At 35.9% G+C, this 13228-nt stretch overlaps 1 protein-coding gene across 6 annotated transcripts in view; it reads left to right on the top strand.

The window, feature by feature from the left end:
• LOC121381075 (catenin delta-2-like) overlaps nt 1-13228 on the top strand; it is a 124980-nt gene that overhangs the window by 28362 nt on the left and 83390 nt on the right. For 5 of the 6 annotated variants that reach the window (XM_041510167.1, XM_041510168.1, XM_041510166.1 and 2 more), the window contains one exon: nt 8869-8940. In XM_041510167.1, the coding sequence (XP_041366101.1) occupies nt 8869-8940 (72 nt within the window). Of the gene's footprint in view, nt 1-8864; nt 8941-13228 lie in introns of those variants that run through there. The other variant, XM_041510171.1, reaches the window with a different exon arrangement.

The following is a 13228-nucleotide window of genomic DNA, read 5'->3' as shown; positions in this document are numbered from 1 at the left end:
TAATTACACATATAAATTAAATAAAAATTAAAAAAAAAAACTTTAAATAAACAAATTAAACTTTTTGGACTTTTTACAACTGCATTCTCAAAGTTGCAAGTACCATATTTAGCTATTTTTACTCTATTTATTTGTGATAAATAATTACAAATTAATCGATATCACATATAATCTTTGTAAAATTATAATGTGCTGTGATTTGATGTAAACCGAATCACTGATTAAAAAATACCGAAATTTTTAATTAAGGAAGGATCTACCATAATAGCAGAGCTAGTCATTGAAATTAAATTGTGACATGACACGTTTAATTCACCTGTTGGTTGCCTTTATTAGGTTTTTCATTGAAATATAAATTTTTGAAATAGAAGTAAATGAAATTATTTGTTTATAATATTTTATGGACATGTAATTCAGTGTATACATTGTCAGGGGACATTTTGTTTTCAAAATCTTGATTAGTGATAATTCTAATCAATTAAAAATTGATTAGCAACTACTGTGTAATGTTTTTAAAATTGTATAGTGATCTCTGAAACTTGTGTAGCGAATCGTGATGCAGTACTGAACAAACTGTTCCCCGATTGTAATTCAGGTGTTTAAATTATGACATTTTCCCATTGGCCTGAGGAATAGCAGTCTAGACTTTGCTCAAATCCGTTAGCCTTGCATCTCCTCATATTAGGTTGGAACATATGACTGACAGATATATGTAAATATAATATATATATTATGTGTGGGCAGATCTAGCTCAGTTGGTTGACTGCTCACTTGAGATGATTTGGTCATAAGACTCATCCCTCATCAGACTCATTCTCTATTGGTTATTTTCCACATCCCAATCAGTGCCCCATGCCTGGAATATCAAAGGCCATGGTATGTGCTATCCTCCATGCAGGAATGTGCATATAAAGATCAATTGCTGCTAATGAAGAAATGTAACCGGTTCCTCTGAAAAATTTGTGTTTGAATTATCAGATGCTTTCGGACTTTTAACCTGATGCACAGTGTCTAGGATCGGTGGGCTCATTGGGCTATTTCTCGTTCCAGCTTGTGCACCATGACTGGTATATCAAAGACCATGGTATGTGCTATCCTGTCTGTGGGATGGTGCATATAAAAGACCCCTTGCTATTTATGAAAAAACGCAGCAGGTTTTCTTTCTAAGACTGTATCGGACTATATTTCTCATTCGAGCCAGTGCACCACTACTGGTATATCAAGGCCGTGGTATATACTACCCTGTCTGTGGGATGGTGCATATAAAAGATTCCTTGCTGCTGATCGAAAAGAGTAGCCCATGAAGTGGCAACAGTGGGTTTCCTCTCTCAATATCTGTGTGGTCCTTAACCATATGTCTAACGCCATATAACCGTAAATAAAATGTGTTGAGTGTGTCGTTAAATAAAACATTTCTTTCTTTCTTGCTATGTTCATTTTATATATATATATATATGTGATGTACCATAGATTCTATCAATGATCACTTCATCTCTGAGCCGGGATATTACTATCTGAGTTGGTCTGAATTCCATTGATCGATCGGAATCGTGGTGTCTGGTAATTGTGAGCCGCTAGGTCATGCTGCCCTGTCGACTGGTCTGAGACTGTGACCAAACATCAGTGGTGTGACACCAGACGGCCACCAAGGGTCTGATTTACTGCTGTGGCCAAGGCATAAATGTTTCACCATGCTTATGATAGGCCTATAAAACATCACCGCAGTGGTCCACTGTAGCATGTGTATCAGTAATTGAGGAACCGGATCAATCTGGCTCTAGTGTTTATTCTTTTATTGCAGCATGACCAAATACCTGTTAGTAATGTACTGCATGACAAGTAGTACATGTATGTTGTGTTGCAGAATAAAGAAAAGGAATGTTCTTGTATAATGACAAATCAGTATAGTGGTTTTGAAAAAAGTTTGTTTTGTTTAAGGACACCACTAGAGCACATTGATAAATTAATCATCGGCTATTGGGTGTCAAACAGTAGTTAGAAGAAAAGCATTTGTATACAGATGTTGATTTCTTTCCTTTAAAAAAAAAAAAATCTTGTGATACAAATTGCAAGGACTTTACCAATCGCAGGTTTTTGCTGCTGGGTAAAATTATTGCTCTTGGATGAAGAGATAATTTCTGTTTTTTAATTTTATAGGTTGTTTTTGGGGGGACACCACTAGAGCACATTGATAAATTAATCATCGGCTATTGGGTGTCAAACATTTGGTAATTTTGACATATAGTCTCAGAGAGGAAACCCGCTACATTTTTCCATTAGGAGCAAGATTTTTTTATATGCATCATCTCATAGACGGAATAGAACTTACCACAGCCTTTGATATACAAGTCCTGGTGCACTGGCTGGAATGAAAAATAGCCCCAATGGGCCCATCAAAGGGGATCGATCCCAGACTGACTGCGCACCAAGGGAGCACTTTATATACCACTGGGCTACGTCCAGCCACCTTGTTTTGATGAATGCCTGGTACTATAATATGGTATATGTCAGTGGCGTAGGAAGGTGCCAAAAAGTGTGGGGGGGGGGGGGGGGGGGCACACTTTTATATTTACACACTTAATCAGAGCTCACCCTGGATCAAAAATACCTGTAGCCAAAATATTAGCCAAATGCAATTTTTATTAGCCATATTGAAAATGCTTTAACCAAATTTGTTTTATGCAGTACTGTATACAGTATTTATATATGAATATGAAAATGTATCTTTTTCAGCTAATTGTGTATAAACTGGAATAAATAGGAATAACAAAACTTCATTGGGGGTAGGGGCAGTTATATTACTTCGATTTTTCAGCGGGGGTGGGGTTGGAATGGGGTTATGCCCTATCTTCAGAGTTTGAAGCCAGTACCCATACACCCACCCCCACTTCTAAGGCCTATGTCACCTCACAGTCTTACAAATTTGTATCTAAAATTGTCTTACAAATTTGTATCTAAAATTGTCTTACAAATATGATTATTGTAAACTAATTTTATTCAGTGTACATTTAACTGCAATTTGTACAATTTAAATACTGCATTTTCATTTCCGGCGATAGCGATCTGCATGCATGCTCTTGATCATGGGTACGAAATTAACAAAGACAAAGGAATAAACAAAAACTGCAGTTAGGTATTCATTGATGCGAACAACTAGTTTTTCTACAAATTAACATCAAGATTTACTTTTGCGTAATCATATTGTTTAATGTCCGCAACGATGTCTCTTGACACATGGGTGTCGGCTGACTCTGAAGCGTGACGTATATTTCACCAAGAGCTGTTCTCAGTTCAGCCAATGAACGTTCTTCCTAACGTTCGCGAACTATTTGACTGGTGTTCGTTGTCCATTTGGTTTAACGTGAAGTGCACAAACCAGTCTAGTGCACAAACCAGTCTAGCGAACGTTTTGTTTTCGTTTGGTCTGGCTGAACTCGGCCCTTGAGACGGCCTACATGTCTTTCGGCCCTGAACTGGCATGTGTATTCAAATTGACATGCATTGTCGGTCTGTTTTTATTACTTTGGTTCAAAGATTTTACAAAGTAAAAGTAACAAGTTACAGATTTTCCAGACATTGCTGTCATACATGTTGAATGCATGCCGTTAAAATTAATAACCGTGATTATTAAAATGAGCAAACATTATAAGGCCTATGCTGTATTCTGCATGACACCGTTTCTCGTTACTGGTCGCGAGATGGCTGTTACGCTAATTGGATATTTGGTAGTATTATTAGGTTTGAGGTTGAGGTTTAGATTATGTAACTGTTTGTTCACATCAGAAGATAGAAAATGGCTTAGCCAAAATTTTAGCCACTTGCAAATTTTATTAGCCATTTTTTGTAAAAATTAGCCAATGGCTAATTTGGCTACCGACAGTGCGAGCCCTGCTTAATATAAAGCAAAATATATTTTAAAAAAAAAGGGGGGGGGGGCACATGCCCCCTTGCCCCCCACTTCCTATGGGAGTGTATGTAATTGTGATACATGGTCTAGAGTTAGAGATGAAACCTGTTTCCTTGACGAATTACTATGAAATACCATTTTATACCACAAACATGGCTGCACGTCTTTTGATACACCACATAGTACTCATATTAGAAATAGTTCTGTATGCCACTAAAATGATAGCACATACCATGTTCATTGAGAAGAAACCTGCTTTCTTCACATGCTGTTCCTTTAAAATTGCACTTTATTCCATAAACATGTCATTGGACAAACCCCAAAAGCAGCTTACAAGTAAATTTACCAGATGCTACTAATTTGAAATTGTTTCTACCACAAACAGGATAGCACATACAATGCCCTTTGATATATCAGTTATAAATCATGTAGTGGATTGGACAATAGATGGACCTACATTGTATATATGTAATGATTTGGACTATTTGGGCCAAAAACAGGCCAATTTATTTATGTGTAAAGTATTTCCTTGAACATTATATATAAATTAACAAATTGTTAGTTTTTAAGGAAATTTTTATTAGCCAAAGATCAGAGCTTCTAGAATTTTTATAAAATCCACTAGCTATGGGATCAGTGATTTTAAATATTTACTAGCCACAATTAAAAATTCACTAGCCCTGCTTTACTTTGAGTTAATACAATTTTACTAATTAATAGTACCGTATATTGCCGTGTATAAGCCGAGTTTTGAAGCCTAGAAATACCTTCTTAAAAAGGGGGGGTCGGCTTATACAGGTAGTCTAGAATTCGATACGTAAAATCGTGAACAGCCGATGAACGAAAACTGGTTTAATGTGGTTACAACTTTCAACTTTTGATGCGACCAATCGTTTATGCTTCAAAGCTTACCCGTAAATGGCAGTCATGTGTGGAAAAAATGTATTTATTAAATAAAACATCACATAGTGGTAGTTATTTAGTTTAGTTTTAGTTGCTAGTATTTTCCGGAGTGGAATGATATCAATATAATCCTAACATTGTTACTGTCGGCTTAGCTAAACCACGTTTCCAAACTATCATTTCCCAAGCCGTTGATTACTTTTTACTGTGACCTCTGAACTGTAGATTTCTTGTGGGTGAGGGAGGGGGATGAGGCTGAGCAATAGGGATTAAATGTATACTGAGTTCAATTGAACTGATATTTTGCCGTCATACTAATAATGCTAATTACCTGAATGCACGGATGCATTGTTATTACTCAATCGTAAATATGCTGGTGCTATATTACAATGAACATTACTATGGCCTCTCGTGGTGGGCATTAAAAAAAGTAAAGTTTGTTTTATTTAACGACGCCACTAGAGCATATTGATTTTTTTATCTTATCATCGGCTATTGGACGTCAAACATATGGTCATTCTGACACTGTGTTTTAGAGGAAACTCGCTGTCGCCACATAGGCTACTCTTTTATGACAGGCAGCAAGGGATCTTTTATTTGCGCTTCCCACAGGCAGGATAGCACAAACCATGACCTTTGTTGAACCAGTTATGGATCACTGGTCGGTGCAAGTGGTTTACACCTACCCATTAAGCCTTGCGAAGCACTCACTCAGGGTTTGGAGTCGGTATCTGGATTAAAAATCCCATGCCTCGACTGGGATCCGAACCCAGTACCTACCAGCCTGTAGACCGATGGCCTAACCACGACGCCACCGAGGCCGGTTGGTGGGCGTTAAAGTCTTTTTTTGTAATAATGACCAACAGATTAGAAGAAAGATATGTCTGTATGTATATGTGAAAGATTAATTAAGCCACGTGTGTGGCCTCTCGTATCATAAAATGGCGACATTGTTTCATGTCATTAACAGTAGTCAAAACATCAGTTGAGAGTAATATATGAAAATGATATAAATACTGGTGTACAGTATTTCATAACTATTCTCTTCGATGCACATATACATATACAGTATATATATTATGGGTAGTAAATTGCATTGATACCACCGGTGTCTCCGACGGTATAATCAAAATGAAGGATGGGTTACACTTTTACGTGCTAAAACAGCTGACGATACCAACAAGAATGAGACAATCCTGGGATACCGGTATATTTTTACAGGTTTACATAGTAAAATAAGTGGTCAGCTGCCGTATTTACTTTTGTCATTTTGCAAAAATTTGGTATCGGCTTATACACGGGACCGATCGTTTTATAGCAGTTATTGTGGGTCAAACTAAGGGGTCGGCTTATACATGAAGTCGGCTTATACATGGCAATATACGGTAATAATCAAATATGTCACCTAAACAGGGAGATAGAGCTTAAAAACACTAACACTTGGTGGTGGTGTGGGGGGGGGGGGGGTGGCAGGATATATATATTTACAAAATAGACCTAACTGCAGAGTTTGACTCTTTTTTTCTTTTCTTTTCTTTTTTTCACTAGCCGTCGGGCATGGCAATAGTAGTTATTTACTAGCCCAACATTGAATATCACTAGCCATGGGAGTGGGGCTACCATAATCTAGAAGCTCTGCAAAGACGAAATGTTATAGCCACTGTATAAAAATTAGCAATTGCCACGTTATGTTTCTAAGGTTGCTTCACAGTAAATAAATAAAGCATCTTTGGTGGCCGCAGTATTTGTCAGATGTGAATTTTTTTACAAAATGTAAGATTCAATAATTTAATAAAAGATACCGTGTAGAATAGCACCTTAAAGTCGGTCATCCTAGTTTGCTGGGCTTATTTTTTATAAATATGAATACATGTATGGCACATTTTGACTGTATGATAGGTAACATATCAAGCAAACACATACCTGGACCACTCCTACTAAACAACAAAGCCTGATTAATGCTTGGTGTACAGTGGAAATAACTGCATGTTTAGTAAATGACTAATTTAAAGTAATATTTCACATGAACCATTTCTGTTGGCATGTCAGTTATGCAGCATTAAATTGATATGAAATGCAAATTGGTTAGGTGGTAAACCATAATGTTCTAAAATTAAATGTTGCAAACTTCAGCATCACCATAAACGCATCACCAAAATGTTCATATATTCCAGATACATTTATTTATGTATTCAAGATTGATTTTCGGACACTAGATGCATGATCATATTGAAAAATATACTGATGGAAAGAAATAAAGGATCACACAGATAGCAACAGGAAATAGTGACTGCATCAAAAATCAATTCATATTGTCAGAAGTTGACTGGGAACGTACATAGGCAGCACATTCAACACTACAGACATTCAGTCCCACATTACAACTTGGTATGAAATACAAACAGTATTACGCTAGTAGTATATTAAATTTGGTCTACAATTTGATGTGTTCCCTTATTACTTTTCATCAGTATATGATCTCAGTGTAGTACAGAACCTTACTATGTGTGTAAGTGTTAGGGTTAGGTAAATTATCGGTAATGCAAATATAATATAATATAATTCACATAACTGAGCAACTGGTTACTTAAGACTTCAGGCTCTCGGATTTCACGGAAACGTTTGTTTCCGGTACCACGTTGGTAGATGAAACCGAAATTTTGTTTCCCATGATTATTGTACTGAGTACAACTATTCAATGAAAATAATATATACATACATATGATTATTATAAAAAAAAACTGTTTCCGATGAGTTCCCTTGATCACAAGGCAGGGTGGAATATAGCCCAGTGGTAAAGCGCTCGCTTGATGCATGGTCGGTTTGGGATCGATCCCCATCAGTGTGCTCATTGGGCTATTTCTTGTTCCAGCCAGTACATCACGACTGGTATATCAAAGGCTGTGGTATGTGGTATCCTATCTGTGGGGTGGTGCATATAAAAGATCCCTTGCTGCATTAGGAATAATGTAGCAGGTTTCCTCTGATGAGTACATGTCAGAATTACCAAACGTAAACAATCCTATGGCCTGAGATTTTGAAATATTGTCCTTTGCATTTATAGGTATCAATTGAATTTTAAAAAACCCATTAGATGCCATACAATATTTTTATGATCAAAATATGGTTTTTAGGGCTTTGTAAATTTGGCATCAGATTTACACATTCAGTAGGCTAATAAGTTTTCCAATATATATATTGAATATCTTAATTAAAATTGTAATCTTTCAAATTTGTATCTTGATTGTTTACTTACAATTTCAACTTTGTAACTCGATTGTCTACTTACAATTTCAACTTCATAACTCGATTGTCTACTTACACTTTCAACTTCGTAACTCGATTGTCTACTTACACTTTCAACTTCCTAACTCGATTGTCTACTTACAATTTCAACTTTGTTACTTGATTGTCTACATGAACATGAATTTTAAACAAACATTCATCAATTATATTAATTATTTTCACTTGCTATCACTAACATGTACACAGTTCTGCTTTCATGAACTGTTATTTTCTGTAGATTCCATCATTAAACTCTTACACCCCTCACCCCATCTCCTTCTCATTAAGATTGACCTAATTATCAATACATTGTTTTGTGTGATTCCATCATTAAACTCTTACACCCCTCACCCCATCTCCTTCTCATTAAGATTGACCTATTGATCAATACATTGTTTTGTGTAGATTCCATCATTAAACTCTTACACCCCTCAACCCATCTCCTTCCCATCAAGATTGACCTAATGATCAATACATTGTTTTGTGTAGATTCCATCATTAAACTCTTACACCCCTCACCCCATCTCCTTCTCATCAAGATTGACCTAATGATCAATACATTGTTTTGTGTAGATTCCATCATTAAACTCTTACACCCCTCACCCCATCTCCTTCTCATTAAGATTGACCTAATGATCAATACATTGTTTTCTGTAGATTCCATCATTAAACTCTTACACCCCTCAACCCATCTCCTTCTCATTAAGATTGACCTAATGATCAATACATTGTTTTGTGCGAGTCATTTAAACTGATTTCTTTTTCTCTGACAGGAAGCCCACTTTGAACATCTGACCAGAGAGTTGGAAGCAGAGAGGGAGCTGGTAGCCAGCAAGATAGAGAAGGTATGTCCATTCTTTCATTCATGTATTCATTCATATATTCATTCTTTCTTTCTTTCTTTCTTTCATTATTTCTTTCTTTCTTTTATTCATTCATTCATTTTTTTAAACTATAATTATAGACTTTGAAGCACACTTGTCCTGGGTTGTGTCAGTCAGTCAGTATATAATTATAATTATACAAGTTTATAGACTGTCCTGGATTGTGTCAGTTAGTTTTTCCTTCGTTCATTCAATCCTTTTGTAACTGTAATTATAGTAGAAGCACAGTGTCATGGTTTATGTCAGCCAGCCAGTTTTTCGTTCGTTCATTCATTCATTCATTAATTCATTTGTTTAAATTATTCAGTCAATCAGTCAGTTGTTTGTGGGTTCATTCTTTCATCTATTCATTCCATTCATTCATTCATTCATTCATTCATTCATTCATTCATTCATTCATTCATTCATTAACTCTATGTAATTATAGTTGAAGTCCACTGTCTGGGCTTGTCAATCAGTCAGTCAGTCCGTCAGTTGTTCATTCATTCATTCATTCATTCATTCATTGTTTAACTCTATAATTACAATGGAAGCACACTCTCCTTAGTTGTGTCAGTCTCTATGGTTTGACGCGAGCAATATCTGTCGCTTGCGTGCACTCGTGCAAAATGATTTCCGCGTGGACGAAAAACTGCTTGCCTCATCACACATTGATGTCGCTAATTTATTTTAATTAAAATTACTGCAAATTTGACACAGAGCAATTATTGCTCGTCTACATTATTTCAGGAGAGCACTTTATTGCTAACCATCGGTTTTCTGACCACAACCACTTGTGTGTTCAGCTGGGTGGGACGTAGCCCAGTGGTAAAGCACTCAACTACCGTTTTTTCCCGTGTATTATGCGCACTTTTTTTCCAGAAAATACAGGTTAAAAATGGGGGTGCGCACTATACATAGCAATAGAAAAAATATCTTTTAAAAATGTCCAGCGATCACCCATGAAAAATCGCCGATCGGTAGTTTACGGTACTTTACAGGTTATTGACAGTGTTCATCACAATGAAACGCCAAAACCCTCTTAAAAATCGCTTTTCACTTGTGATGGTTGTAATAAATGCAAAATAAATCTACAAAAGTATCCATACCTCGCCAAAAAGTGCACAAAAATGACAAAACTGTCTAGTAAATATTTTAAATTTCCGTGAGATTTAATTCGTCCATTTCCAGCAAACCGGAAATATACCACACTATTATAAATTTAGAAATCTCGCGCATTCACGTTAGCCACGAGAATGAAATGTAATATGCTATATTTTTGTTTTCATATATTTATTAGTCATTTACAGTGTATGGGGTATATAACTTTGTTTTGATTTATGCACGTTTGAGTCTGTGACATGTAAGTACGCAAGTACTAGCCTTTGTTTAATGTGACATGTAGGTCTATGTACTCAAATACCTAACTTAAGTTTTGTTTCTTGGTTTCTTGAATATACTGCTTCTTTCGCTTTTCGTTAATTTTGGTGACGGGGAAAAGGGTACATCTTGCATTCACTGTCGATTTTGTGGTTTAAAAAAATGGTGTGCATTATATTGTGGTTCATGTTTTTTTTTCTTGGAATAAACGTTCAAAGTGGGGTGGGGGGTGCGCATTATACACCGGTGCGCATAATACATGGGAAAATACGGTAATGTGCAATTGGTCTAAGATCGACCTCCTTTGGTGGGCCCATTGTGCTATTTCTCATTCTAGCCAGTGCAACATGACCAGTATATCAAAGACCATAGCATGTGCTATCCTGTCTGTGGGATGGTGAATTCATCTAAAAGATCCCTTACTACTAATGGAAAAATGTAGCATGTTTCCTCTTTAAGACAATGTCTGAATTACCAAATGTTTGACATCCAAATACATGTAGCTGATGATTAATACTGTTACTGTTACTTTATTTACGTGCCTATATCCAAAAGAGGTTCAGGCACTGATGATTAATAAATCAATGTGCTCTAGTGGTTTTGTTAAACTTGGTGTATCCAGGGCTGGTTAATGGTTACTTAACAGTGATTGGCGAGTTCCAAGTCTGTATAGTGGTGTTATACACCTCCCCATAATGATATTACAACTCAAACCAAGTAGGATGAGAACCCAGCTCCTTCTAGTCTTAAGGCCGGTGACTTAATTATTACACAACTGAAATACAGACATACATATCTAAATATATCTATCGATAACACAATGTGCTGTTGTCTTATCTCAGTATCTTTGTCCCAGTCGGCCTCATGCAATATTAATAAGATCATTCAACCATGACTATTGTCACTTTGTATATAAAACAGGGCGGTTTTGTTAGCAAGTGATGCCAAGTTTCTCATTTTATTGTAAGCTTGCTGAGCTACATGCATATATGTACAATGTATGAGGAAACAAATTTGAATTTGAAAATGATTGGTGACAATAATTCAGAGTAATTTCACTAGTTAAAGTTTACTTAATTTGGTTTTGTAATTTGCTTAAACAAACTGGTTTTTTGTAAAACCCATGGCCATGAAAAAATATCACACTCCAAATGAGATGGAGAAGAAAATCACACTTGTCAAAATAATTGGACTTAGCCAAGTGCAGTTTGCTCAAATGAGGGGTACACTTTCTGCACCCTTTAGATTTAACTTAGGGGCACACAGTCTGTTTAAAATATATTTATTAAAATATGTTTAGTTCATTGGCCATAAACACTGACATTTTATTGATATACATATACCCTAGTTAGAAGAAAAGCACTTGTATACCAGTGTTAATGTCTTTCCTTTATTTAAAATAAAAATGTTGTTGTACAAATTGCAGGGACTTAACCAATCACAGGTTTTTGCTGCTGGATAAAAGTATTGCTCTTAAATTGGATGAAGAGATAATTTCAGTTTTTTTAATTTTATAGGTTTTTTGGGGGGTTGCAGATGTTGCTGCTTTAAAATTGCTTGGTGCAGATGTTACTGCTTTAAAATTGCTGGTTGCAGATGTTACTGCTTTAAAATTGCTATAAGCAGACTCAAAATTGCTATAGTTGATAATTTTGTCTATGGTAAAATCCTAATAAAATTGTCGTAGGTAACAAATTGTAAAGTTCAAGTTCTAAATTTGTGCAGCTATGATCAAACCGGACAAATACATCTAAAAATCTACTTGTCCAACACTATTTTTATTTGTCCAAATAAATAGTTTGTTTTATTCAAGTACAAGGACGATGTTTTTCATTGCTCAAAATTAAACTTCTTTGAACATTTTCACTTGTCCACTCGACAACCACCAAGGTACCACCAAGGTACATTTTGTTTGTCCGAGCAGATTTTTACTTGTCCACTGGACAACCATTGATGTCCATTTTGTTTATCTGAGCAGATTTTCACTTGTCAGGACAAACAGACAAGTGTTTATTTCGAACATTGCATGATAATTTTAAAAGAAGATTTTTTACATGGGTTTTATTTTTATGAACATATTTGTTTTGCTTTACAGTTTTACAGCAAACTTTAAATCTGAAAGCATAATTGTTTTCAAGTACTACAAAATGTTTGATACAGTTATGGTTATTATGTATTATTGACCATGTGGACTAGATTTTAACTGGGGAATTGGATGATCAAGAAAATGGACTGCAGTACTTTGAATGTTCAATTAAAAAAAATAGAGATGAAATCCGCTAAAAAAATTTCATTAGTATCAAGGAATCTTTTATATGTACCATCCCACAGACAGGATAGTACATACCACGACCTTTGATATATTAGTCATGGCCCACTGGCTAGAGTGAGAAACAGCCCAATAGGTCCACCAACAGGGATTGATCCTAGACCGACTGCACATCCTGGACTGCTACATCCTGACTGCTACATCCTGGACTGCTACATCCTGGACTGCTACATCCTGCCCGCAATGTCTCAAGATCTGTGATCATCTGTGTTTTTTCTTTGTCACCACTTTGACTCAATGTTAAGTTTTGTTTTTACTCTATTGGCAAGTGCTCTTTGTTCTGTGTCTTATCACCTTAGCATTCCTCTGTGGCAAGTGTCAGACATTCCGGTTTTTCCTGCTGTGACTCATCAACCTCTGGCTTGGAGTCTTGCAAGTTTATTTTTGCCATGCTTAGTCTTACCTGTGAAACTTGTCCATTACAGTTTGATGTAACAGTTGTGTCATAGTTTGGTTAGGATTTATTACTCTGCACCGTAAAATTCATTCCCTGCAGTCTTTTGTGATGGTTAAATAATAATTATTTCATTTGATTTTTATCCAATTGTTATTCAATAAAGC

This window comes from Gigantopelta aegis, chromosome 9, assembly GCF_016097555.1.
Source record: "Gigantopelta aegis isolate Gae_Host chromosome 9, Gae_host_genome, whole genome shotgun sequence".
In the NCBI taxonomy this organism is placed as follows: Eukaryota; Metazoa; Mollusca; class Gastropoda; order Neomphalida; family Peltospiridae; genus Gigantopelta; species Gigantopelta aegis.
The sequence above is the reverse complement of the archived record's forward strand: the minus strand, read 5'-3'. Positions and strand labels throughout refer to the sequence as shown.